At 56.0% G+C, this 27,879-nt stretch overlaps 1 protein-coding gene across 4 annotated transcripts; it reads right to left on the bottom strand.

The window, feature by feature from the left end:
- On the bottom strand, positions 1 to 27,660 carry Igf2 (insulin like growth factor 2). 4 transcript variants are annotated; one of them, XM_021264414.2, is made up of 5 exons: positions 27,520 to 27,660; positions 17,531 to 17,746; positions 5,235 to 5,397; positions 3,515 to 3,663; positions 1 to 3,214 (listed from the first exon to the last, which is right to left on the bottom strand). In XM_021264414.2, exons 3-5 carry the CDS (start codon positions 5,389 to 5,391, stop codon positions 2,975 to 2,977), a joined length of 546 nt encoding a protein of 181 aa, XP_021120073.1. In that variant the 5' UTR covers positions 5,392 to 5,397; positions 17,531 to 17,746; positions 27,520 to 27,660; the 3' UTR covers positions 1 to 2,974. The 4 variants fall into 4 exon arrangements, with proteins under 4 accessions (XP_021120073.1, XP_004852153.1, XP_004852152.1 ...); XM_004852096.4 differs by lacking the exon at positions 17,531 to 17,746 and having other exon boundaries at positions 27,520 to 27,630; XM_004852095.4 differs by lacking the exons at positions 17,531 to 17,746; positions 27,520 to 27,660 and adding an exon at positions 8,034 to 8,710.
- Between the last annotated feature and the right edge of the window lie 219 nt (positions 27,661 to 27,879).

Here is a 27,879-nt window from a genome sequence, read left to right as displayed (position 1 = left end):
TAGTGATTTTAGTGATTTATTTGGTTTGCAAGCATTAACAAGTTAAAGACAAAGCCCAAGCACTGGGTTGTGCCAGAAATACGAGCATGTTAAAGGAGTTAAGTTGAGGTGGACACAGCCGCGGCAAGATGGATTGACACAGCGGCACAGGTGACAATGGGTGTCCGACGTGTGGGGGTCTTCACATGATGTAAAAGGAGGGACCCAAGAGGCGGGTCCCACTGAAGACAGTGTGGGAGTAGGGACACAGGGAAGAGACAAGATGGAGGGCCACACCAAGACACAGGAGGCCAGATAGGTGCCCGGGCCAAGAGAGTGGTGACCTCGGAGAGAGCTGCAAAATTGGGGACACAGAGGGCAGGGACAAGCGCCCCAGGAGTACCCAGCCCACAGAGGCAAAAAATACTGAGTGGGTGGGTATCCAGAAGAATGGGCAGATAATTTAGGGTGCCTCAGAAGTCTTTTGGATCTCAAGCCAATCTGTTTGTATTTTCCAATTCTGACAATTTTGCTCTTTGGGTTTCTGTCCAATGTTCCGAATGGCCCATTCTCCAGCTGCTTGCTAAGGGGCCCCCTGTTCGGGGTTGGACTGACATGTACCGCCCCCCAGGGCCATACCAGCCCCGTCGCTAGGACCCAGAAGCCTCGGGCCTCTAAATTGCTAGTCAGACCTCATGCAGAGGGGCTGCACTGGGGGCAAAAGTGGGGGGTGAGGTAGACAAACCACCCAGCCGCCCGGTTCCCCGCACAGTCCTAGGCACCATGGTGTGGCTACCATGGCATTGCCAGACCCAAAGGCCTCGGGGCCCAAGCGACCCCACTCAATGGCAAGCTCTTGCGCTCTGCAGGTTCAAAACTTTCTGGCTTCCCCAACTTCCTGACCTCATCCCGCTCTGCCCAGAGGAGGTTCTGCAGAGCCCCAGGCCTCCTATGGACAAGGTGGGTGCCAAGGGGTGGACAAGGTATCGCCAAAGGGGGGGGAGGGCTCCCCAGGTGTGTGGAAGGCGGCCACTTGCTCCTGCCCGACGGAGTCTCTGCTCACACATCCACAGTCCCTTCCCCCTCGGCTGGCTGCAGGCCAGCTGAGGGCCCCATCTTTGTGGCCTCCGAGCACCCTCCTGACACCCGAGGAGACACCGCCCAGCCCCCTCCTCCACCACTCAAGGCCTCCAGGGACCAGCCACCATCCCCGGAGACCAGGCCAGGCAGCGGCCTTCTTGATTCCCCTGACTTCTCCGTGGGGCACTGTGGCCGGTACCCTACGGGGGCCCCACTCTCAACTCAATCCAAGCGACAGGAACAGATTAAAAATCAAAGGGCGATAAATGGCGGAGAGCAGGACGTGGTGGTGATACTGATGATTACACTGGTAGTTTTGTGCATATAACTTGGGTCACTGCTCCCCTGTTACATCGGGGATGGGTATAGTAATTTGTTTTTGAGCGCATAAAAAGCTAACTGAATAAAAAAAAAAAAGAAGACAAAAAAAAAAAAGGAAATATGCCCCAAGAAACGAAGGGGGAAATAGATCAATTGATGTTAAATTTGGGCTCCTGATTACTGTGGGTAATTCTGCAAGTTTAGGCGTTTCTCCTCCTGATTCTAACATCCAAAATCTCCCAGGACCACCTTCTACCCCAGAGCCTCCCCCCACCCAGCCCCCAGTGCCCCCCACCCACCCCTCCAACCGCCAGACTTCCCACACTCCCCACTATCAGGGCAAAGATGACCTCTGGTGCTCAGGATGGGGGATCCCCAGATCTTTCTCCCTGGAGCACACTCGGGGGCAGGCTACTCCAAAGCACGCCCTGCTTCCCAACACCATCTCTGATCTGGCCAAACCCATTCCTCACTCTGGGTAGCTATCGATGCTGGCAGGGGTCTGGGGAGCACGGTGGCTCATGGGAACTCAAATCATGAAAACAGTTCAGGGAATTTGGGATGGAACTCTGCCTGATCTGCATGAAATGGGTCCGAAGTGAGATTTGCTTATTTTTAATGCTTTCATCCAATTGCATGTGTGTGTATGTGTGTGTGTGTGTGCGCGCATGTGTGAGTGTATATGTATATATGTGTGCAGGTACGTGGGGTGGGTGCACATGTGGGCATGCATGTGTGTATATGTGTAGCTGTAGGGACAATGTGTGCTTTCTAGGGTAGGGATTAAGATGTAAGAATTTGAGGGGTGAGGGTTAGTGCCAATTAAACCTTATTTTCAGGGATATGGGTTTTCTTGTTGTTCTCCTCCTCTGATCTCAATGGGTCCCTCCGCTCAGCTCCCTGATGGCTCCTGTGATAGACAATGAGTGAGGAATGAGTCTGGTGGCTGCTGGTCTTGGGCAGCCAACATCAAAAGTGCTCAAAAGCGATGAGCAGGGCAATGGTGCAGAAGCACTGGCATGCCCACCTGCAAACTTCTGGGGCCCCTTCCTCCCTTGGACTGGTTCAGGGACCCAAGTCCAAGCCAACTGACTCAAGATCCAAAGCGGGAAGGAAGGGGGAAAGGTGTGCCAAATCCCTTTATTTTTCCAGTTGTTTCTAAGCCAGTTCCTTTTTAGTATCTTTTTAGCCAATTGACTTTTTAGGTTTTTTAAAAAGGCTAATTAGTGTTTCTAAAAAGCCAATTCGTTTTAAGGGGGCTGGTGTGTGTGTGAGAGAGATTTAGGGCTTTTCAACTGTTTTGATGTGCATATAGAATTTGGGGGGGTAATTGAGAGAGGGTGTATGTGGAGGATGTTTAAATCTAAGGGGTTTTATCTTTGAAGATGTTGCTCTGACTCCCTCAGCCTGGTGGAGCGGGGCGAAGAGAGCAGCCTGATGTGAGGAGGCAGGGCACAGGGGCTGGGGGCAGGGAAGCCCTCCGGGGTGGAAATGGAACAGAGAAATCTTAGAGGTGGGACGTGATGGAAATGTCCCTGGTCAAGAGGAGGTCACGAGTGCGATGGTACACATTGCAGAATTACGATAATTTGGCTCACTTCTGGTCGCTGGGCTTCTCCGAAGAGGTATCATCCCCGTGGGCGGGGTCTTTGGAGGTCAGGACGGTCAGGGGATGATGACGCTTGGCCTCTCTCAATGCTTCAAGCTCCCTGGAGAGCATACGACCCCGACGAGCACGCAGGAGGGCAGGCAGCCCTCTTCGAAGGCGCTGAGTAGACTGTCTCCAGGTGTCATATTGGAAAAACTTGCCCACGGGGTATCTGGGGAAATTGTCCTGGGAAAGAAGGAGCAATCAACAGGTCAGGCTCATAGGCTCCACCACCAAAGTCACCTGCCTAGACCTCACAGTGACCTGGAGACCCTTACCCACACTTACACCACGCCAGCCCATCATTCAACATTCACAGGGAGGGAGGCCACTGGCCAAGAGGACACGTGGGACTGCCTTCCACTGTGCTTCAAGCTAAAGCTGGCTACATCCTTATCCCTTGGCTAAGAGGTCCCACCCACTGGGAGACACACCTAACATCCTGTCCCTCATTTCTAGAAAGAAGGGCAAGGTGCAGGGCCTCACCGGAAGCACGGTCGGAGAGGACGACACGTCCCTCTCGGACTTGGCGGGGGTGGCACAGTAGGTCTCCAGAAGGGCCAGGTCACAGCTTCGGAAGCAGCACTCTTCAACAATGCCACGGCTGCGACGGCTCACACGGCTTGCGGGTCTGCCTGGAAATCCCAAGGGACAGAGTCACAGTCAGTGCCCATCGAAGCCACCCCGGGGAGGCTGCCCAGGCTAGGCCTTGGATAGGTACCCAGTCATCCTGTGGGGCAGGCAGAAAAGCCCAGAAAAGAGAGATGGAAGGGGCATGCTGCAGGAGCAGCCCTTGGCCTCTGGCACCTCCTGCCTCTGATATGAACTCCCGGGGCCTGTGTTGGAGGTGGTCTGGAACATAGGTGGGGCCCGTGAGCCCCACAAGGAGCCTGGCCCCACAAGTGTGGTCCCTGGACTTGGGCTTCTGGCCAAGAGCAAGCCCACAGCCTGGAGGAGCCCATGTCCCCAAGCGCTGAGACAGGGAGGATTGGGTAGGAGAGAACAAGACGGGAGGGGAGGAGTGAGGAGTCGCATTAACCACTCCCTTCTCTTCTCCCGTCTTTCTCCTCTCCCCCATGGCACTCAGGTCTGAGGCTTGGCTGGGAGGACAGTCACTGGGGGCTTCAACTCTGGGCACCCAAGGGCAGGTGTCATGGGTGGGAGGAGGGATAGGGATCCCATTAGTGGGCGTGGCCCAGCTCTCCTCTTAGGAAACCCTGGTGCACAGGAGCAACTCCCTCAGCAAAGACCAGCAGCACAGGGCCTGCAGTGCCACGTGCTCCCCCAGCCCCCAAGGAGGCAGATGAGAGGGAGAACACAAGAGAGGCCAGGGCAGCAAGGGCTTCAGAGCATCCAGCAGCAGCAGTACTTTTCCGAGAGAAGTCAGAAATGTACGTACATCCTGTGAGCCCATATCACAGACATGAAAGTAGAGGCTGCAGAGGAGGAGGCCATGTGGCAAGTGTCAGGTGGAGAAGAAAAGGAAGTACATGGCAGCAAGAGAGGTCACTGTTCCTGAAGCCCCTCCTCCTCCAACCCCACCTGGGCATGTCCCTCTAGCTCCCCTCCCTGGCAGCAATGAGTCCACCCCAGCGACCCCCAGGCTGGAAGATCAAGAATCCTGAGAAACAGTCTAAGCAGGTGGGTATCCCACATTGCAGTCAAGGCCCCAGACGCCTCCCCACGGTGGAGTTTTAATGGCAGGGGTCTGGCTCTCCTCTCCTCCCCCAAGGCTGCTCATCCGCACTCAGCCCTGGTACCTGCTAACTACGTTTGCTTTTATTTTTATTGATCTAAAATCTATCAGATTTTAAATCTTATCAGCCATAAACACACGCCCCTTGTCAAAATGTCCTAGCAGTGCAGGAAAGAAGTCAGAGCCCACAGTCCTGCCCAAGAGGCATGGTGTCTTGGCAACAGGGACTTGAGTCCACCATAGCAGGAACTCAGATCCCTGCCCCCCCATGGAAACCCTGTGGGTCCACTGAGGCCTTGGGCCCCCTGCCCACTGTACACACATGCCAAGCACTGTGGTGCTCAGTAAATCCTCGCTGGGGACCCTATCTTCTCCAAGTCTCAGAGCTGGTGTGGGCTCTGAGCATCCCCTTGCCCAGGATAAGGACACCCCAGGAGGTCTGACTCTAACACTGATGAGTACCTGCTGTGTACACTCCGCTCCCTTGCCCAGCCCCTCCAAGTTACTTACTGAAGTAGAAGCCGCGGTCCCCACAGACAAACTGGAGGGTGTCCACCAGCTCCCCGCCGCACAGGGTCTCACTGGGGCGGTAAGCAGCAATGCAGCACGAGGCGAAGGCCAAGAAGGTGAGTAGCACCAACATCGACTTCCCCATTGAAATCCCCATTGGTATCTGGAAGAGACAGAGATAGACCGGCCTGAGCTGGGGCTTGGGAGCACCCCAGTTCCCAGGCGACCCCCACAACCCCAGGTTCTCAGCCATCTGCTATTCTACAATTCACCTGAAATTTAAAAGCCCAGCTTCCTTCTTAATTTTAATTAAAAAAAGAGTATACATGTTGAATTGCTAAGGCTAGGCCACAGGGCCACTGGAGAATGGAGACAGGTTTGGGGACCATGCGAGGTGCTCTGTAGCTTTAAGTTGCAAAATATGCTAGCAATTTTACATGTGGACCACCATTCCTTCCTCATGATTACAGGGGCGGAGTCACACCTACAGCCAAGGGTCCAGCACTGGACACTGGACTGGTCTTCCTCCTGTGATATCATGGGGGCAGGGCCAGATCAAGGGCACAGTTACCACTGTTGGGACTTCCAAGCAATCGCCAAGATGGCAAACAGCTCCACCTATGCGGAACACGTGAGTCCAAGAGGACCAGTCATGTGTATCCAAGAGGACCAGTTCCTGGCCTCTCCAACCCCAGCTGGGCAGGGAGGTCCAGAAGGACCACCACTTCCCCAAGTAAGCAGGAGAATCCTGCTGGGCCAGCCTCTCCCCTTCAGCCGGTGTGAGCAAAGGTAGGTAAAGGATCCAATGGTTAGTACAACTGTGCTACCCCCAGTCCCAGGGCCCTTGCTCTCCAGAATCTCCCAGCCCTCCCAGTCTAGCCTGCCCTGGGCACACCAAAACTCACAGAAGCCCCCTTTCCAGGCCCCAAATCACACCACCCAGGGCCAGAGACTTCAGAGTCCTTCCATAACTACCGAATCATCTCCCCTATTGCCCCTGAGATTCCATGCACCTCAGAATGAGCTGGAGAGACCAGGTCAGACCTGGTATTTGGCCTCTCCAGGCCCAGTCTGGAGGGGCTGCTCATTATAGAACACACCCCTTCACAGGCTGTGTGGCTGAAGGGTCAGCCTGGGCAACAGTTAATCAGCTCCTTTAGGTATGGGAGACCTGAATTACAAGCAGGCTACCCTGACCCTACAGAAGATGGAGTCCTCCAGGCTGGCGGCCCTAGTCTTCCTTCCACAGGCCCCTGCAATAAATCATGTGAGATGGAGCGGAGAATAAGAAAGGCATAATCCTACTCAAGTCCTCAACAAGCCATGGCCAGCTTCATGAAAAGACCCAAAAACCACCTCTCCTACCTCTTCGACAGGACTAAACTCCCCCACCACCCCTCTGCTGCCCCTTCCAAATCCTGGGAGCAAACTCAGCATGCTGGCCACTCAGCTGCAGTCAGTGCAAGGGGTAGCTCCATCTGCTGTCCCCCACCCCGAGGTCCCTTCCACAAATCCCACCACTCTAGCTCCTGGTTCAGCCCCGAGTTCCAGCAGAAAGCAGGGGATGGCCAAGAGGCATGTGGAGGTACCAGACAGGTGAAGACCCAGGAGAAACCCTGAAGCTGCTGCGGAGGGAGGAAGAGGAGAAGAGAGAGAAGAGGAGCAGGTGAAGGAGCCAGGGAACCAGGTGGAAGCTGGCGGAGGCCCAGGGGAGAAGCAGGACGCTGAGGCCGCAGGCCGGGCTGCAGGGGCGCAGGCCGGAGGCTCGGCCGTTGCCCTCAGCAACCAGGCAGGCCGAATCAGGATGGCAGCTGGGTCCTTACTCCACAGCCCCGGTTACCTCGGCTGGACAGGAGGCTCGCTGGGGCTGGAGGAGGAGGAGAAGTAGGTGGAAGCTGGAGGTGTCTCTCACAGGAGAAGTTAATGTCCAGTTTGCAAGCTGGTCAGTGCCTCCGCTTTTATGTCTGAGCCGGCTCCTCCCAGCCCCGGCTCCACCCTACCCCCACCCCCTCGTCGCTGACCACTCCTCCCGCCCTCTTTGCACCGCCCCCTCCCTCCTTCCAGCCAGTCCCTTCTCTCCTGCACCCCCAACCGCTAGTCCTGGACCATCCCTTAGCAAAGTATCACGGGGGGCTCATGCTGCACCCCCAATCCACCTCTGGCAAAGCAATAGGGGGCGGGGGGGGCTCCTTTCCATCCCCTTGTATGGAAACTTCCATTCAGCCGAGGGCAGGGCAGCTACCCCCTCTCCAGGCCCTTCTGAACCTCAGATCGGCCCCTCTCCCCAGATTCCTGGTTAGAAATGTGGGGAACAGGGGAGAGATAGGGGGTGGGGGAGAAATATATTGCAAATGTGGCTCTTTTGCCAACTCGGCCCCCCTCCCGGCCCCGCCCACCCCGTCTTCCTTTCTCCGTCTTGCTGGCACCAAGTCAACATACCAGGGTGGGCTTCCAAGACTGCCCCCTCCTCATTACCCAGCACCCTGGGGGGACTGACCGCACGGCACCAATCGCACATTTTCAGAAACACCGTCCCCCCCCCCAAAAAAACCCGACCAGGAAGTCGCGCCTGCCGACTGCACACACCTCCCGGGCGCTTCCCGGCGCCCCTCCCCCCCTCAGTGCACCGAGCGAGGGCGAGCGAGGGGGTACGCGGAGGGAACCCGACCCCAGCCCCCAGCCCTTTCCCGGCCCAGCCAGCCCGTCCGAGCCCCAGGCCCTAGCTGGGCGGGCTGGATGAAGAGCGAGGCGTCCGGCGCGCCTGCCTGCCCTCCTGCCCCGCAGGTCTTCGCCGCTTACCTGGAAGCCGGCGACGCTGCCGCCCACCTCCCTGCTGCGTTATCGCAAACCGAACAGCGGGCGTTGGCCCTCCTGCCGGACACTCCTCTGCCAGCGCCGCTCTGGCCGGGTCGCGGGGGCCGAATGTGCGACGGGGCAGAACGGGGGGATGGCTTATTTTGGGGGGGGACTCTTCTGCTTCTTTAGGGAGGACGGGCTGTCTTCGGGCTGGGGCGGGCCAGATGTTGTACTTTTAGGGGGGGAAAGGGTATCGGGAAATGAGGTCAGCTGTTGTACCGAGGATAGAGGGGGGCAGAGATAGTGAGAGAGACAGAGTGAACGGGAAACGCGGGTGGGGGGAGCAAAGACAGGGCAAGAGGGAGAGAGGACAGCGAGAGGCGGGCAGGCTCACAGCGGGAGAGAACAGCACGGAGAGAAACAGAAAGCGTATAATTAATCCACTTTGGTAGGCGAAGGCAGAGGGCGGGAGTGAGGGGGGAGGGAGTTGGAGGCGAGGAACTAGGGGGGCGGGAGGGAGCCCAGGGAAGGTGGCGGTGGACAAGCCGGGGCCGCGCGGACGCGGAGAAAGGCGCGGGGCGAGGAGAAGCCAAGGAAAGGACGCAACGTCGGGGACAGGGACCTGGGACGGTGTTGACCGGGGCGGAGTAGAGTCGTCACCCGAGCAGCGGGCGCCCAGCTCGGTTTGGGCCGACGGAGCCCTCGGCCGTCGCAAGCCCGGGCCTCGGGGGGAGGAAAGGGGTGGCGGCGCCGCGGCCGCTCGGGACGCAGCTCGGAAGGGGGAGCGGCCAGGCTGCGCGCCGGGGAGGGCTGGGGAAAGCGCGGGGGATGACAACGCCGGCGGCCTGCAAGCCGGACTGCCTGCGGGGGGGACCGCCTCCTCCGGCGAAGCGGGGACCGGCGTTGAGGTAGATGAAGGAGGAGACGGCGGGGAATCCGCAGGCCCGACGGAGCGCGACCCCGCCGACGGCGCCCAGGACGGGAGTTAGCAGCGATTCAGCGGACGACGTCGACGCGGGGCCGCCAGCCCGGGTGGAGGCGCTGGCGGGCCGAGCGCGGGCGGGCGTGGGCCAGGAGGCGGGGGCGGCCGGAAGGGGGGGCCGGGGGCCGGCTTGGCCTCACGCAGCTCCGCCGGAGAGCAGGCAAACTGCGGGCGCCAACGCCCGGCTCTTATAGCCGCGCCACCCCGCGGCTCGGCGCCCGCTCGAGCCCTCTGGCCAAGAGCCCGAGCCAATGGGCTACCGCGGGGCTTTTGCCCCGCCCCGGGACCGCCCCCGCAACTCGAGCCACAGGAGGGAACTCTGGATGGGGGGTGAGGCCCCGGGGCTACCGCGGGGGGGGGCGGGGGGGGCGGAGGGTGCCTGGACTCAAAGCTGGGGTGGGGGGCTGGGATATGGAGAAGGTGAACGAACCCCCTTATCTCTATTCTAAAGAATTCTAGGGGCCTCCTCTCGGGTTTCTGGGGTATCAGGGCGCCCTGTGCTCCAGAGCTGGGGGCGTGAGGCAAGCAGGCACAGGCATCGTCCCAGGCCTTAGCAGTAATGATGGTCCTGGTGCCCCGCCCGTGGGCTACCTGGCGGGGGTGTCTGGCCAGCGCATGGGCGCAGGTGACCTGACGCTGGGTCCCGGGTCCCCGCTGGTGGCTAACGACGGAGGAAAGATCCCCGAGCTCGGGTGGGGTGTGAGGCAGCCACCTGCCCGAGCGATATAGGAGCGGGCTGCGAGGCACCTCTAGTCGCAGCCGGATCCCGAGCGCCCCCCGGTGCCGCGCGGGAGCCCAGAGCAGGCTCCGCAGCTTCCAGCTACGGGGAGCGGGGAAGGCTGGCTGGGCCCAGCCCAATCTGGACTAGGCATGGAGCCTGCCTGCAAAGGCTGTGCTCTCCCGAGGAGAAAGAAGCTTAACTCCTACCTGCAGGACCGAGCTCACCGGGATGCGTCTAAGCAGCTCGCCTTTGAGGCCCACCCAAAATGTTCGGATAATGCTTCCCCCGTCCTCAGTGCGTTGGACTTGCGTAGACACAGGTTCAGCCCCGGGGGCCACCACGATAATCTGGGGGTCTGGGGAAACCATCTCCTGGAGAGTTTAGACGATGTAAGAAGGCACTGTGATTTTTATCAAGTCAAAACCACTCACAAGCCCCTGCACCCCCGCCCCCGACCACCCCCAGCGGTCCTGGCCGCCCGCGCTTAGCGGAGAGGAAGGGGCCGCGGGCGGCGGAAACTCGCGTGCCGGTTAACCCTCTTGCTCCGCCATCAATCACTGCGCCCGCGCTAGCGCGCGCTTCCCCAAACGCTAAGCTCGGAGGGCTGGAGCCGCCGCGCCGCCTAAACCCGGAGCGCCTCTGCGCGTCCCACCGACTGGGTCCTGCCCCGCACAACTTCGGGGCAGCCAAGTCGCGCTCCCCATGATTGTGGTCTTTGCTAGGAGTAAACGAAAGTGGCGTCAGTTTCGGAGCACCCAACCGAAGGGAGTGCGGCCGACGAGCGGGTAACCCGCAGTCGGGTCCTGCGCTCCTCGCCGGCCTCCGGGACGGCTGTCCGAAACAAGAGCCTTCACATCCGTTTGATTAGAAAGGCAGCGGGTGCAGGCTGGAACGGGGTTGGGGCCGCAGAGGCGGCGGGGCCGTGCCGCTGGGAGCTCACCGCGAAGCTGGAAGCTGCGTCCGCGGGCGCACGAAGAGCTGAGGCTGCGGGCGGGCGAGCGCTCTGTGGCGGGCGGTGGACGCTGCTGAAGGTGAGCGAGACCCCGGGGGGCAGTCCCCAATGTCCGGGGGCAACGCCCAGTCCGTTGGAAGACTTAGGGACAATGCCCAAATTTGGGGGGGAACTGGGGGACAATGCCCAGTCGTTTTCCTGGATATGAGAGAAGAACGGCCCACGTCCTGGCGATCGAACTGAGTTCCGGAGTGTGTTTGGGGTACAGAAAGAAAATTTCCAAAATCCGAGTTGCTCTGGGGACTCCGTAGGAGACACTAAGAGGCCTGAAACCAGTACCCGCGGTGCACGGGATTGGGGAAGCCGAGGGCAGCCGCCGGGCCGGGAACAATGCCCAAATTTCAGAATTACACGACAGATCTCTGATTTGCAGCCCGGAGAACAATTGTCCCGAAGTAGGGACACCCAGGGGAGATTCAACAAATGTGGGAACTGTGATAAATGAATTTGAGACTTCAGAAAAATAGAGTCCACTTTTGGGGGATAAGAGAAATTGCACCAGGATATTGGGGGACATAGTGATATAGATCTAAAATGAGGGAAACTAGTATCTTGATCTGAAGCTTGGGGGTCCCACAAAATCACAGATCAGTTTGTGGATGAGTTTTTTTGTTGAACTAAAGAAAATTCTCAACATGAAATTTGGGGGAACCTAAGAGGCACAATGTTTAAAATCATGGGTTGAAAACAAGAGGCACTTTTTAGGAATCTAAGCAAATTCTTGGGGATAATTAGAGATTAATGTCCACATTTTAAGAATACAGGTGAGTAGCTGGACACTTGCAGCACACGGGAGAAGTAACCTCCATAATTACTATAGCTTCAGAGAAAATCCTCAGTGTTCTTTAGCTACTCCAGGAGTACTGTCTAAATTTGGGGGAACCCAAAGTGTAAGCAGTACATTTGGGAAATGCAGACATCAGTGTCCATTTAATTTTAAAAATAGACTTCAGTTCGTTTATTTTTGTTGAACAAGGGCCAAACATCCTGCAGTTTTCCTGAACACGGTTTACATTTGGGGGACCCCAGTAAAACATACTATCAATTTTGGGGGTCCATGGAAGTTATTAAATGGAGATTGAGATTTAAATTTAAGCAAGTTAGAAGCCAAGAAACTAATGAAGCACAAATCTTTAAAAGCTTTGGATTTCTGGAATTTGGGGATATTTTTCAGCATCCTTTGGGGACTCATGGAACATTGCCTAAATTTAAAGAGACTCAAGACAAGGGTCATAGAATTCAATAAAGTTCATTAAAGTTTAATAAAAGCTTAATTGTTCTGTGGTGGAAAACTTTTTCAATTTGTTTTGGCGTACCTCATTTTGGGGGCCTTGGGAAAATAATTTTTGAACCAGGGATCCAAGAAAGTTGCTTAAGATCCTTAGAGGACTTGGGGTACAATACTTAAGTTTTATGGAACAGAGACTTCTTAAGTAGGTCTGGAGAATCAGTGTACAAACTTGTGTTCTGTGGGGAATGCACAGTATTTGCAGAAAATATTGCCTAAATGTGGGGGACTCAGTGGGTATGTAGGTTGCTTTCCAGCTCCCGAGCTTCATACTTTTCTGTAACTTAATAATAGTGTATTTGGGAGCCTGGAGAGCATAGCTTAATATTTGAGGGAGCCTAGCTTGGGCAAACATGGGGAATCAGGAAAAGGGTCTGGTATAGTCCTGGGATTTGGGGGTTTGCATTTTAGAAAATCCAGATTCTTGTTAGTAAACTAAGAGGACCCAGGGAGCCTTTTTAATAAATATTCAAAATATCATGTTGCAGAAAAAATAATGCTCAGAATGGGGATTGAGGACATTCAACAAAGATTGTTATAACAAGAAATAGGTTCTGATCAAGGGTTAGTTTTGTACATATGTGACCCAGAGACATAGGACATTATGTGAAAATGTAGAAAACCTTCCTGGCACATTGGAATACATCTTGAGTAATTGCTCAGTGAGCTTTTGAGGCCTGGGTTACAAATGGCTCTGTTTTAAAGAACCTGATCAGTGGCCAGGAAGCCTATAAAGCCTTGGAAATAAATGTCCTAAATCCTCATGACCATGGAAGAAAATTGTTCACTGAAATTTGGGCATCACTGGTGGAAAGCATTCTCTCAGTTTATGGAATAGAGGAAATCAGAGTATAGATTGTTTTCAAGATATTTGGGTGCAATGCCTAACTTTGAGGAAGGGCATAGGAAACAAGGTTCTAACTTTGAGAGTTTCAGGAAAATTGCTCAGTGTGTTGAGGAGACCTGGTGTTCAGTGTATAAAATCTAGGGAACCCAAGTTGCAGCAAAAGATCGTGGAATTCAGTGGACAATGTAATGTTCCAAACTGTGTTAAATCAGGGGAATAAGGCTGAAATGGGTAAGTCAGAAAAGGGATACTAAGCTTAGGATAACCTGGAATTAATAGCTAAAATTATAGAAATATTTGGGGGAAAGAAAGCTTGTTTTATGGACAGTACCTAAATGCCAGAAAAAAAACACTGCCCACACTTTGAGGAGTCAGAAGGGTCTTTCAGTGTGACCACAGGACCTATGGGTTACTGTTTAAATTTTAGGGAACCCAGGTTGGTGTTCTGCAAATCTGTAGGAGCTAGAGGGAGGTATATAAATCTGCTAAAAGCCTAGAAGAAAACAAATTTGGGGACCCAGGCTACATAGTGTAGGTCTGGGGACACTAACAAGGACTTCACACCTTATAAAGTATTTGGAAATTAATGCTCAAAAATTTTTCTTGTGAGCTGTACAAATGCTAAACGTATTTAGAAGACCTAGGGAGCAATGCTTAAATCTGGAATACTCCATAAACAGAAACGCCAGAATTCAAGGATTGCAGGGAAGTTGCTGAATGCATTGGATCCCTGGAGAGCTGGGGCTACGTTTTAGGAGCAAGCTCCTGGCTGAGAGGAACGCGCTGCTCGGGTCTACCACACCTAGGGACCCACGCAGAGCAGTGGCGCCCTCCCCGGGAAAGGCGAGTGCGGGCTATGCGGCCGCAGCTCGGCTCGGGAAAGGGCCACGCAGGCAGCAGGGCAGGTAGCACGGGGCGCCCTGGTGCGCACGCCCAAATGAATTTAGCTTTTCTTTCTTTAGCCTTCTAGCCACCGAGAGAGGGCTTCTGTGGTGGGAGCCTTTACTGAGCAGGCGCCTGCGTGGAAGGGAGAAACTCGAGGGCCGTGAGGGAGCAGCCGGGGGGCGTTGCACCCCAAGTCTTCCCAGGGCTCCCGGCTTCCAGCCTCGCCGCTTCGGAAGAGGCCTGCGGGCTCCCCGCCGCTACTGCGCCCCACGCGCTTCCGCGCTGCGAGCCTAGGCGAAGCCGCGGCCGGGCTGCCGCCGGGGGCAGGCTCCTCCCCGGCTCGGCTTGGGGGCTCGGAGCACCCCCTGCGGGCGGCCCCCCCGCCAGCCCTGACCCTCTGCGCGCACCATTCTGGCTGTAGCCAGCTCCCAAACAACGGCGGCGAAACCCATTTTGCCTGGGCAATTCGAAAGCGAAGAGGAAATGGGAAAGCAAAGGAGAAATATGGGGGGCGGGCAGGATTGCAGGGTGGCTGGGTGCCAGGGGTCTCCTTTCGTTTTCTCAAAGAATTTTCACGACAAACCTACTCACTCCGGCTAGGGAAAGTTCAGTTCCTTAAAGGCAAGTATTGAACCCACATGCAGGCTCACCGTGCTGGGCGGCGCTGCGCTGGAAACAAGGCCACCCCCTTAGCACTGGCCAATGTTGCAGTGTTAGAGGTGAGGGCCAGTGATGGGATGAGGGGCGCCGTGGGTAGGAATGCCAGAGAGGCAGCGCTGCAGGAGGCAGCAGAATGGGGGAATCCTGGGGCCAGTACCGTAGGCATTGCTGGTCCCTCCTGTCACCCATAGAGAAGTACAGGATGGGGGGGGGGGTGCATCTCAAAGGCTGATACTCTGGAAAGGCAGGGATTAATGGCATTGGACAGGTGTGTGGAGACCCAGGCAGGGCAGAGGCATCTCTTTTACATTCGCTTGGCAAGACCTGGAGACCCTCCCCCCCCACACGCCATGCAAAGCAGCCCATTTTCCACCCAGAGCATGAGGCACGAGGGGAATGTTCCCCCCTTCAAATTCCAGTCCGCATCAATCACAGTGTCCCATTCCAAGAACATCTGGCCTCTCCCCCCCCCCCCCATCACTGCCCCCCTTCCCCTTCCATCAGCCTCCTGCAGCCTCCTGTGCTGCCTTTCAGGCCTGCGGGGTGGGGTGTGTGCCTATGACAGCAGGGAGCCTCCAGCAGAGAGGTCTCTGGTCTGCTGATGTTGTTTCCCACTCCAAGGAGACTTGTAAATTTGGGGGTAAGGAACATTTTCTAAAAGGCCTGTCTGCACCCTGACTCCCTGTGAGACCACAGTAATTTCAAATACTTGCTGAGGGTCCCTGTTAAGGAAAGACAAACCCAGCACTCCCTATGGCCCAGCTCTGGGCTCTGCACCTTTTCTCCAGGCCTGCTCCCCCCCCCGCCCCCCGCCCCCCCGGGACTGGGGATGGGCAGTTGTGAGGATGAGAGACCTTTTGCGGAGACTGGGCTTTCCTCCTCCTCAGGGATGTCAAGAGGGGAATCACAACAGTGGCCTATCTGGGGGCCCACCCTCTGCTTTCTGTTCCACAGAAGTGGCCAACTACATGGAAGGGCCGCCATCCATGCTCAAAAATGAATTGCAAGGAAGGAAGGCTGAGGTCACCTTGGATGGTCATTGTGGAACCACCAGGGTGCAGGGAACCATGCCAATACAGGTGGGCACAGGGGACACATTCTTTTTTTTTTTGGTACCGGGGATCGAACTCGGTTCCTTCCGCTTTCGAGGCAGGCAGTGGAACCACTGAGCTAAATCCCCAGCCCCCTGGGGACACATTCTTCATCCCTGGACGGGCTTCAGAGCCTTCAACTGGACTTCTTCAGTCAAAGGTGTGGCTGGTGGAATAGGCAGGAGGGAAGTTGGAGCAGATCCGGGCCATCCCACACTCAATAAATGGGCCAGCTATGCCCCCACTGCCAGCACCAGTGCTGGGTTTACCCCTCCTCCTCCACTCTCCTTCTCCCTACTTTCTGTACCCCTATGGTAGGAAAGACCCTACCAGCAGCCTGACGGTGTGGGGTTGGGGTCTCCAACTGCATGAGCTTGACTAGAAGGAACTCCTGCCCCTAAGGGCCCACCCCTCACCCCACCTGTGCCCCAACACTGTGGCAGCAGGGTCTCCTCTCTGGACCAGAAACCCCAAATTCCAAAAAGAATAAACATCTGCTCAAAGATTCAGACTCATTCCCACAGAGCCTGGCCCTTGCCCCTGGCTTGTGGCTCCACTGCCTCCTCCTGGCCCTCAGTGAGCCTTTCTCAACACCCCCCCCACGGATTTACTTCCCCAGATTAGGCTCAGAGGTATCCGCTCCCCAGTCCCTGGGGCCCAGCCCAGGATTTACAAACCCAGCTCTGTCCTCCAGTTGTCCCGAGTGCCCTCCCTCACACACCTGGCAGGTTGTCTTCTGCCAAGGTACAGGATGACTGCGCTCTGCTGGGCTTTGGATGCACAGCTCAGTGTCAGCCTAAAAAGCCAGGGACTTATATCCTGAACCAGAACCCCACACGCAACAACAATGGCACAAACTACCTACTGTTGATCAATAACCCAAAGCTAAAAGCGGGGGGGGGAGGCGGCGGCACCAGAGGTGGGGTTCACCTGGGGAGGGGTAGCAGGGTGTGTATTCAAGACCTATGCTACCCACTGTGTCATTATTTTATTTAGCATCTGAACTAAAAAGACACCTTTAAAAGAAGATCTTGGCTTCTCTCTGACATGGGCAAAGTGGCGTGGAAGGGGGTCACCCATGCAGCCCCTCCTGGAAGAGGAATGTGGCACCTGCTGTCAGGCCCAGAACACAGTTCCGCCTGCTCCCACTTCCAGTGCTCCCCAGAACCTCAGGCCTCTCTCCCCCTGACCCCAGTACCTGACTGGTGAACTGGCGTGGCCACAGCCCTGAACTTGCTCCAGCTTGCTCCGAACTTGCTTGGACAGTGGCAGAGGTTGCTCTGACCTGGCCCTTTCTTGCTGCACCCACACCCCTCACATACAGGAAGCCCAATAACCTCCAGAAGACAATGGAATGGTGACACCACTTGCAGGCACTCAGAGGGCCTCTTTGGTCATTATCTTCTGCTGGTCACAATTCAGTCAGGAGGCTGAGACTGTCACCCACTTTGACACAGGAGAGCCACTGGTGCATGGCCCCACGGCCTCACAACCTCACAGCCCAGGGCGGGAGAACCCAGCCTCAAATCCCCTTGCTGGGATAAACCCAGCTGTCTTTAGGTCTCCCAGTTTCTCCCAGTTGATGGATGATTTTTTCCCCCTTCTTCCTCCTTTTGTCCTCTTCTCCTCCCTCCAATCTGGACCTCACCAGGTGTCCCTGCCTTCCCCTTTGGGCTTCCTGCTCTCTCCCTCTGGCCTCTGCCCACCTTTGCGCTTCTTCCTTTCCCAGGAATGCCCTCCAAGTACCTCCATACTGCAGAGACTGCTAGGACCCTGCTCTGCCCACACCTGAGCCCCAGGGAGAGAGGCACCTGGTGCCACCATCTGAATTCCAGATACCAGATACCAGCTGTGTGACTGAATATACCCCCTGCCTTGGCTGGCTCCTTGATAAATGAGAGGGTGGCTTCAAAGGTGTGCCTGGGAGGGCTCTGAATCTGTGAAGGGGCCAAAGATGCAAAAAGAGCCACATCAATGGTTACCTCTGCCCTGTCCAGGATGCTGGGATACTCACCTTACTGGAGCTGGGCCTGGCTGCTGGCCTCAGTTCTGGATGCTTAGTGATTACCTGAATGGTCCACGTGCCACAGCAGCTTGCCTTGGGGCTGTGCTCTTGGGCAGCTCTGGTCTGCTGCAGCTCAGAATCTGAGCCAAAGGAGAGGCTGCGCCCTGGGACTGGGGACTGCGATTCGTTTTCTCCCTCAAGAGCTGAGCAGTGACTATTTGGCCCCTAGGGAATACCAAAGGGATGTTCTTAAGATTGTGTGTGTGTGTGTGTGTGTGTGTGTGTGTGTGTGTGTGTGTGTGTTTTAAAACAAGTCTTGCTCCAGCTAGAGCCCTGGTACTTCCCCTCTCCTTGCTGCTGGGTGGGAGGCTTTTGTGTGACCTTGCCAGGGAATGGGCACGGGCACTGTCTCTTCCTTTTATCCCTTCAGCTGCTTAGCTTGCTCTATATCAAAGTAAGAGAGGGAGAAAGTCGTTTTTCCAAGTCTGATAATTGCTCCTGGGGAAGCAGGAGACCCTTTTGTTGCATGGGCTGCCCCTTTCCTATTGGGGGTGGGCTTCTGTCTGGGCACCGGATAGGGGGCTGCACACAAAGGGCCAATGTTTAAGGGGTCACAGCACAAACTGAAAGTCTCTCCCACTACTCCTAACTTAAATGGAAGCAAAGAAGATCAGGGACAAAATTCAAAGCACCCAGGCTCTAGATTTGGAGAAGACCAGGGAGGAGGTGGCCAGGTTTCATGAGATGGGGAGCCATGAACCCTTATTCCATAAACTTCACAGAATAGGGCAGACTGGGACTCGTAGTGCAGGAGAAAAAAACATGCACAAATGAATGTACTCCTAGGGAAACTGCCATTGCCCCACAATCATTTTTGTAAACGGGGAGACTGAAGGTGGCAGGGAGAACTGGGCACACAGTCAAGGGAAAAGCAGCTTCCCTTTTTAAAACACTGCTGGGAGATAACACAAGGGATTGTTTTCTCATGTGCCTGAGGCTCACTCTCCAATTTCTTGGTGGTGGCTGGGAGGAGTAGGGAGTAAGCAAAGAGGGGAGCTTTACTTTTTAAATGGTATAAACACACACACACATGCACATACACACACGCAGCTTTAGGATCTCAGACCCTGGGTCCTCTGTACAGTTTGGCTTGTCTGTCTTCGGGACTGGGAGCGTGTTTGTGTGTGTGTGTGTGTGTGTGTGTGTGTGTGTGTGTGTAGATGGGTGAGGGGTGGGTAGGGAGAGGGTGGAGAGGATGAAGCAAGAGGCAACTTCTCATGAGGAAGAGCGTTTCCTTCTACATTTCCAAGAACACCTGTTCACTCCTGCTGGGAACAGCAGCCCTGCACTCCTCGCTTGTCCCTGCCATCTTGCCTGGCAGATTAGTAAAGGAGAATCTGTTTTCCTTGCAAAAGCCTCTGTGGATTTGTGCAGCCCCGTAGAAAAGTACCCTCTCTGGCTGTCTTTCCTGTCCACTACAAAGTTGAGGATGCCCAAAGGAATTTGCCCCACTGGGCTCTCTAGCCACAAGGGGTCTTCTCCTCCTTCAGAGACCAGGCTCCTCGATTCCCCAACCCTGAACAAGCCTGGTTACCTGCACTCTAGCAGTGGTAGTCTCTGCAGCTCTTGGATGGTGGATAAAGAGGACTGGGGAGTAAATGGTGCCCAACCCTGTCTGCTGAAACTGCCTGACTGATGATCCACTGGCTGAACCAATATTAGCAGTCTCTGCCAAAGCAGGAGGTGCTCTCCCTGTGATGCTCAGATTTCCCAGCAGGGTCAATGAGGAGATGGAGGGAGACAAAGCTGAGGCTAGAGAGATGATGAAGGGACTTTTCAGAATGGCCATGGTAATAGGGCCCTCCGAAGTAGGATACCCTGTCCACCACTGAGCAGAGCACTCGCTCAAATGCCTCTCTGCCCCTCACCTCATCCCCTCCACACCTTTCCCCAAGTGTCTTCAAATTTGGAGAGCTTCACGGCAGCTGTACTGCTGGGCCACTTGGGCATCTGGCTATGGGATTTTCCCCACACTAGGGCACAGGTGCATTAGGGGGTGGAGCTTTGGCCCATCCCAGACCCAGCAGAAACATCTCTGGGTGTTGGGATCACCTGGAAGCATTCTGTTAGCTAGCAGCTGGGAAGTGTGTGGCGGAGGTGGGGGTGGGTGAGGCTTCACTAGAGTGACCCTTGGCAGTCATGTGACCCCAGGGCATGTCTATGGGCGTGGCACTGGTAAAATGGGGGTGGAGCCTAAGGAGAAAGGAGCACGGTTCGAGAATGAGCAGAAATTTTGCTTTTCAAGTGCTTCCAGTGCAGGTATAATACAATGCAGCTATGTATTTTCATATTCTATGGACAGATGACTCATATAAGAGTTTCCCCTTCATCATTCACGTCTTCCCAACCCCCCACACTCTATGTATTCTGCCAAGCACTAAGCCAGCTGGTGCAAGTGGCATGTAGCAGGCAGAGAGAATTCACAGGCCCTTCTGTTTAGGACAACTAGCAGGTATCACAGACTTTAGTGCCTAGTTGAAACTCCAATTAAAACACAGACTCAGCATTAAAAGCAGGTGGGGCAGACTCAGAAGCAATACCTGTTTGGACTAAATTTCACTGGAAATTTGAAGTTTTGAGGGAGAGTAGGAAGCAGAGCAAAGTCTCTCAAAGAGGCAAAGACATGTGCACTCCCCAAAGAGCCACCAGTCCCCAAGCTCCCTGTACTCTTGCACCCCAGCCACTCACTCTTTTGGTGTTTATCTTACTCAGCTTACCAGCCCATGTTAGGACTTAATTCTTTCCTCTTCTATTTTCTTCCAAGTCCTCATTTCTTCCAAGTCCTTTTCTTATTTTTTTAATGAAGTTTTGAGATAGGGTCTTGTTTTGTAGTTCAACCTGGCTTTGAACTATTTAGCCCAGACTGGCCTTGAATTCATGAGAGTCCACTTGCCTCAAGCTCCAGAGTGGTGGGATTACAGGCATGCACTACCATGTCCAATGAACACCTTAGCAGGAGGGATAAGGGATATGTGGGCAAAATGGGGCTTTCAGCAGGGAAGTGGGACTCAAATATGATGGGAGTGCCCCAACAGGATGCAGATGCCCCAGAGCCACACTGTGCCATGGGAGGAGGACAGGTGGGACTCCTCACCAGGCTTCTGGATGGAGAAAGATGCAAGGGTGTAATGACCTTGAGTAAGTTCTAGGGTGCATAGATGGGATCCAGTATTAAGCATCCACACTTCTCAGGGCCAAGCAGTCCCTTGCCTATGCTAGCTCCAGTTGAGCTTTGGGACTTAGCGGCTGATAGCTCTGTGGCATGTGCTGCCCCCTAGTGTCTTCTCCAAGGTGTCTGGATATCACAAGGAGCTGCTGCCAGTGCCCCTGGGGACACTTGGCTGGGACTTCCCACACTGAGGGTGGGGTAAGAAGAGAGGGGCTCACTCCAAGAGAGTCAAGATTCCATGGAGGGCACATCAAGTGGGGGACCCTCAGATTGAGGAGGTGGGCAGCTAAGGGGCTGTAGGGGAAAGCAGCCCACATTGCACAGATCAAAATCCTGGGAACATGGAGCTTTCCACCTTTCAAATGTATTAAAGCTCTGCCTTGGGGTAGATTCCCATCTCTGGCCAAGCCCAGGGCTATTTTATTCCACCAGAATCTCAGGGACCCAGGTTGTTTAAGCAAGGGGAGAGTGCAAGGAGAGCGGGCAAGAGTGGGGGTTATAAGGGTGTAGCTAAGCCACAATGCCTCTACAGCAGGATAAGAAATATTGAGCATCAGTGAAGTGAGATATGAGGGTTGTGATCTCCAGTGTTATATTCCATATATTTGACCTACAGGGGGCATAGATGGAAGGGATCCTAAAAAGAACTAAAATTGGGGTGCAAGGGCACAACACAGCACACACCTCCTTATTCCTCTCGCTTTTAGGCAGGGAGAGTGTCAGCCCACGTTGAGGGTCTAGTTGGACTCTCATTTACGTAGGAGAGAACTGAGGTACTCTAGTTTTCCTCCACTTGGCCGCTTAAATGGCCTCGTGCTGCCACCTGCTGGCCATTTCTGGAATTACAACGGCATGACCCAAAGTTCTTACAAGCTGGAATTTGTGGCAAAACTACCTTCTCCCTACCAGGAGAGCCGCCCCTTGAAGCGTCAAGGTACTGGTGGGTTCTGCAACATTGTTCCTGGTTTGAGGCTTTTCTGCTGTCCTGGCATTATTGAATTTGGGATTGGAAATTCCTCCCTTTGGGGAACCCCTGGCCCAGGGGCTTGTGGCATGATGGGTACCCGAAGCCATAGATCAAACCCAGACGACCTTCCTGAAGCCTCCATTCTGTCCTCAGAGGAAGAATTGTATTTACTTGTATCGAAATAAAATTTGATATATTATAAATTGGACCTTGGGCAGAATGTTGGAACCCCTAGTCAGGGTCAGAGTCCCAGAGAAGAGCAAGGGTGAGCTTCTATTCTTAATTCCCTTTCAAAACTCTGCCCTTCTAACCGGGAAGCAGGCATCTCCGAATCCGGCCCAAACCTGCCACCTGGTGGTTACTCGAGGAATTGCACCCCACAGTCTCAGCACCCTGCTTTCTCCAAAAATTAGTATTTCTTTGGTAGCCTTGGGGACTGAGAGAGGAGTGACTTACAAACCCCACCCTGCATGCATCCATTTTTCCCTGAGAGCCCCGAATCTTCGGGGTACTGGACATTCAGCAGCCCTTTCTGGGAGCCTGGCAAGGGAAAGGCTGCCTACTCAAAGGCCAGGGGGCCACAGGTGAGAGCCCGGGAGGCCCTATCCTGGGGACCCAGAAGAGGGGACTATTCTCTGAAGCTCCCAGCACTGTGCATTCAGATGGAGCAGGCAGGCAGGGATGGAGGTTGGCCTGGTTGAGATCCCCGGTCTGCCAATCAGCCTTGGGCAATAGACTGGTCCCCAGCTCCTATTTCCCGCTGGACCCCACTTCCAACCCAGGTTCAGTGTGAGGTATAGGAAGTGGTAGCACATTGTCTGGATAATTAACACTGTGTTTTCACTCTCCTTCTGTGAGGCTATACTTGTCTCTGGTTCCCCAGATGCTGGCACCAGAACATTTGTTTCTGGGCCATGTAGAAATGCACCCTAGACAACAGGTAATTGTGGGGCACCAGGTGTCCTGTCTAAGGCTCCTCCACCTGCTCAGGTAAAACCTGCTGCCTGAGATGACACGGAGCTTTCAGAGGGAAACAGGGCAGGCCAGGAAGTACTTGGCCCTGGTAGGGGAGGCTGCAGGGAACAGACCTCATGGGTAGGCCTGGCCACAGTCTCCCTGCACTGAGAGTCTTGGCCCGTGGGCTGAGGGTCCAGAGCCACAAAGACTCCTCCCCATGGACCCTGTTTGTACCTTGCCGGTCCTTCTCACCTTGGTCCCTCCCACATAGCTACAGGCCAATTTCTGCACAGACACATCTACCTCTTTTTACTGACTGAGCCCAAACCACCACTAGACCGGAAACTAAGGTCCAGAGTGGGAAAGCAACTTGACAGAGACACCCAGGCAAGACAGTTGGAGTCCGCACAGGTAGCCCAAGGCTCTGCAGTCCCCACCCTTCCTGCACACCTCATCACACACCTGGAGCCCCCACCCCATCCTGGGGTAGCCTTGCCCCAGAGCAGTGTTGTAAGGCCTTCATTATAGAGGACACCTCCATTCGGGTGACCTCCTGGCCTGAGATAGGAGAGGTTTCCAAAACATTGTGGGCGAGCTGGGGCGGGGGGAGATGGAAGGGACTCGTTTGTACCCATGTAGAGCCCAGAGTGGGAAGGAATCAGGCCCTGGGGACACCCTGTGGCCTGATCCTGGTCCCTGCCTCTGGCTGTAGAGGAAAGACGCAGGAGGCTGGTTTTAGAAGACACCTTGTGCCATGGAGGAAAGAACCAAGACTACAGTGTGAGTCCTTGCTGAATGCCATGACTCGAGTCTGCCAGGGCCTCCAGCAGCCAAGGCAGCACCACACTTGGCTGTCAGAGCAGCTCCGGTCTCCTTTAGCTCCCTTCTCACAGATCAGGAAACTGAAGCCCAGAGACGTAAAGTAACTTTCCCAAAGGCACACAGCCATACATGGCAGAACCGGAACATAAGGCCCAGCCTGCCTAACCCACCAGCAATCACACTTCAGCCCTGCACTAGGGGACACTCCATTGGCCCCAAGGAAGCTGAGGGTGTACCAGGAGGAGGTGAGGGCTTGTTGCTTGCAGTGCTCACAGGACACAATGGCCCAGCACAGATCCTCAGACCACTGCCACCTTTCTTTTCTTCTAGGGCCAGGCCATCCCTGGCCCTGGGAAGATCCCAGCTGTATGTGCACCCAGCTGCTGAGCCCCTGTGGTCCCTGGTGGGGTGGGTGGGGGAACCTCACAGGGACTTGTCAAGGTCACAGCACCTGCAGATGTGGACACCTCCTCCTGGAAGCCTCCTGCTTCTGAGTTCTGCTTGTGGCACTAGGAGTGGGCCAGGGTCCCTGCCTGCCCTCACTCCCATTTCTCAGTGGCCCTCTCTCTCCTCCCCTCCCACAGCTGGGCCCAGATGGAACCTCTTCCCTTCCAGCCACCGCAGAGGAACCTGCCTTCCACCAGCTCCCCGCCTGTGAGGCGATCTGTGAACCTCGAAGGTCAAACTCAAGGGGCCAGGCAGCTGTGGGCAGAGCACTGGCACAGGTGCCTCAGTCTACCCAGGGTCCCAAGGACCACCTTCTCCCACCAGGCCACCATGCGTGTCTGACCCATGCTAAGGCAGCAGGACCCAGAGAGGGTAGGGAACTCCCCAAGGCCCCTCAGCAGCCCCACTGCAGTGGGTCTTGGGGTGGGCGAGGGGCCAGAGGCCAGGCTGGAACAGGCCCGAGTTCTGCGTGAGGGTGGACTTTGAAGAACAGAGGGGTGCACCGGAGTCAGCGTGAGCAGCCTCACACTAGCAGGGCTGCTGGGCTCAGACTCTGTTTTCCACAAACACAGATGGGCTGGGAAGGGTCAGAGGGAGGCCTGGGTGGAATGTGGGTCAGCGCTGGGCGCCAGGTTCTGAGGACTCGCACTGGGCTGCACGGGCGGGGCCTCCAGGAAGCCCGAGCGCCCGCAGATCCCCAGGCTAGGCAGCCTCCAGGCTGACCTCTGTTGCTGGGGAAGGGGAGCTCAGTGGTCCCAGATGGGGTGCCAGGTGTGAAGATGGGGCTTTGGCTCAGCCCCCAGAGTCTGTGATCTTGGCCCAGAGTCAGCCCTGGGTCTGGACAAACAGGGCATCTAGGGGTGAGGGGAGTGGGGGACACGCTGGCAGGCTGGCTCTGGGTCTGATGGACCTTGACGTAGTTATAGCTCACAGGTGCCCCAAGAGCCCTTTTTGTGTCCTGCCTTGGACAGTGGGGCTGTGAGGCCCTTTGGCTTGGCCCCAGGCCCGGCTTCCAGGGGCAGCTGCAGGGGTCTGTAGGTCAGGCACAGAGTCCCCTATAGCAGCAGATGGGCAGGAAGTGGGAGGCTCTGAGTGGGCTGGGCCCCCAAGAGTGGGGAGTGAACTGAGGACACCGAGGGAGGTGGGAGGACCAGCAGGGCACCCGGCGCCAGCGCAGCGTGACTGGGCCACACAGGGACGATGCAGGCCACCTCCAGCAGGCTCCACTTTCGAAGGAATCTGCCGCGCTGTTCCTGTGGCCAGGCCAGAAACAATAGTGGGAGGGGTGGGGTGGACACCACAGCCCAGCTCACGTCTGCTGTTCCCAGACCCCTGTCCCCCGCCCACTGCAAACATTCCTCCCGGAGCTGACCTCCTCCGCTCAGCATCAGCCAGAGGGTGAACACGGGAAGGAACTGACTCTGGCCCAGCTGGACCTCACGTGAAGCCACCTGTACCCCAGGGTTGCCCCTGTTTCATGACGACAAGCCCTCAGCCTTCTGGCTTAAATGGCCAGGTGGCTCTACGCAGAGTGAGGGATGCCAGTGACAGGGACACACAACCCCTCTACCTCTATCTCGCCTCTGTGTCCCCCGGGGCCCTGAGGAACAGAGGTTCCCAGCTGGGCACAGACCGCCTGGGACCCTAGTGTATGCTCAGCCATAACATGGGGGTCAGATGGAGTCGACCCTGAAGTTTCCTCTCTGGGGATTCCCTAAAATTTCTGTTTCTAGGGGGAACGAGATGGGGGGCTCATCACATTCTGACTAGAGACATTCTCAAAATACTGGGGACCCTACCTTTTATCTAGCTGCTGCTTCAGCATCTGGGAAGCCTGGGTCACTGAAAATCTGGCTGGGGCTGACCTGGGATGGGGATTGCACCCAAGAATCCTCAGACAGCTCCTTTCCTCCCTACATCTCACATTTCCCAGACTCCAGGGCAGAATGTCCTGCCAGAAGGGTCAGCAGGCCACAGGCTAGACGCGCAGGCCCACAGCACCCCAAAAGCGGGGCTTTGGTGCCCTCTACTGGCCATTCCTTGAATGGCCCCTCCTGACCACATGGTCCAGTCAGCATTGTTGGGCGGCCCCAGCAAGTCAGCAGGCAGCTCCCAGGGGATTTCCTTTCTCTCACAGCTTGACTGAAGACCCTGCCTGAGTGCTGCGTGGGGCCACCTTGTCTGGGGTGCAGGTATAAGGGCCACTCAGTCTTGGGCTGGCTCCCCTTCTCTAGGGTAAATCCCCACCTGGCACCAGGCCCTCCAGGGCAGGGGTCGACCCTGGCATCCCTGTGTCCACTCTCGTGGCCCTCAGGGTCTGCTCAGGCCTGGAGAGCAGTGAGGACAGCAAATATTTACTGCTGACAGGAGAAGACAAATACTGCCCTGGGCCAGGCCGAGGTACCAGTGTGTCCGTGCCAGGAGCGGACGCAATCTAGGGAGTCATTGGGAGGCAGCTGCCCTGGTAGAATGTCCTAGGTGGTCTGGGGTGTGTTCCATGCCACCTGTGGGACCCTTGTGTAGCATTGGTATGAGAGTTCTGCCACGTGAGTGAAGTGGGCCACCGGGTCAGACCAGGCAGTGACACCCTGGCCCTCCATACATGTGGAAGAGGTTCTGAGGGGGCCAGGGGCACCAGGGGTAGGGTGGAGCTTGAGGGGCAGCTTCTTACCTACCCCACTGCCCCAGCTGGGGAGCGCTCAGATGGACCCTCATCCCCCAAAGCCAGAGTGCTAGGCATACTTGGACACAGCTGACTGCTACCACTGGTTCCCCGGGCAAGTGGAACCCAAGTTCCAAGGGCAGGTTGGGTCGCAGGCCATGGGGGGCTGTCCAGGTTCCCAGAAGGGGCAGAGCAGGGGCGAGGCTTGCAAGGATTGCAGGGCCAGTTCTGTGGGCCAGGCCTCTGTAGAGTGACCTGGATGCTCCAGGAAGCGTCCATACTCCTCAGCCAGACACCTGGGGGTCAGCACCCAGGGCAGTACAGTTGGAAGAGCGGGCCTGATGGCGGCTCTGCAACTGGAGCCCTAGCCACTTTGTGGGCAGCCACTTCGCGCCCAAGGTGGGCATCCTGCCCACTCACAGGTCTCTTGCCTTCTGCCCCAACCTTTTCAAGAACACAGTGGTGGGGGCTGGGGGGGCTCCTTTGTCTTGGGGGTGAGGTAGGTTTCTAGAAGGGAGAAGGTGGCTGCATATCACAACAGAGTCACTTTGGGTTGAGTAGCCTTCCCTTTCCTGGAGGCCTCAGATCAGAGGTTCCCCTCGGAAAAGTTACAGAAAATTTGTCCCCCAGAAAGGTGTTCCTGAGTTCCCCAGAACCATGCAGAACAGGCTGCAAAACGCACATCCACAAACCTGAGCTGACCCCAAGACTTGTGGACCCCAAAGGACTCCAGGTCCCTCTACCTGCCACTCATACCCTAAAAGGCATTTATGGGCACCTTGGGGGACAAATCCGCCCATCGCCCCCCAGGGGAGAGGCAGTTCTGGCCAATGGCTTCCTGGGGGGCATGTGGACCCCACCACCCACTGCTTGGTCCCAGCTCTGGCTGCCCTCCCGGCGGTAAGCTCACATACCTCTACTCCAGCAGGACGCCCCTGCTCTAGCAGTTCGAAAAGGCCAGCGGGGTGTTCCCATGGACCGATCCCAGCCTCCTCCTCCCCCTCCTCTTCCGGGTCCACGGTCCGGCTGTCCACCCGCCTGCCCAGTCCTGGCCCCCTCTCTGGGGGTGTGGCTTGCTGGGGGCCTGCCACACGTCTAGGTGGGGGTGCTGATGGGGTATACAGAGAAAGAGACCTGGGAGGGGACCTCAGGGGTACAGTAGGGAAGCTGCCCAGGTGGCCAAACCCCCAGCAGGAAGTCTTGTCCAGCTCCAGGCCTGAATGCTCTCCAGTCCCTGGGCTTAGGCACCAGTCCCAGATCTAGCCACCCTAGAT

The sequence above is a fragment of the Heterocephalus glaber genome, unplaced genomic scaffold (genome assembly GCF_053883595.1).
Source record: "Heterocephalus glaber isolate CG9 unplaced genomic scaffold, H.glaber_assembly_v1.0 deba00000594, whole genome shotgun sequence".
NCBI classification, from domain to species: Eukaryota; Metazoa; Chordata; class Mammalia; order Rodentia; family Bathyergidae; genus Heterocephalus; species Heterocephalus glaber.
The sequence above is the reverse complement of the archived record's forward strand: the minus strand, read 5'-3'. Positions and strand labels throughout refer to the sequence as shown.

Coding starts and splice junctions, on each gene's coding strand:
- Igf2 (XM_021264414.2), bottom strand. CDS start 5,391: ATGGGGATTTCAATGGGGAAGTCGATGTTGGTGCTACTCACCTTCTTG. Junction 3,664..5,234: donor GGACCGCGGCTTCTACTTCA/GTAAGTAACTTG, acceptor TGGGATTTCCAG/GCAGACCCGCAAGCCGTGTG. Junction 3,215..3,514: donor CCTCTCCGACCGTGCTTCCG/GTGAGGCCCTGC, acceptor CTTCTTTCCCAG/GACAATTTCCCCAGATACCC.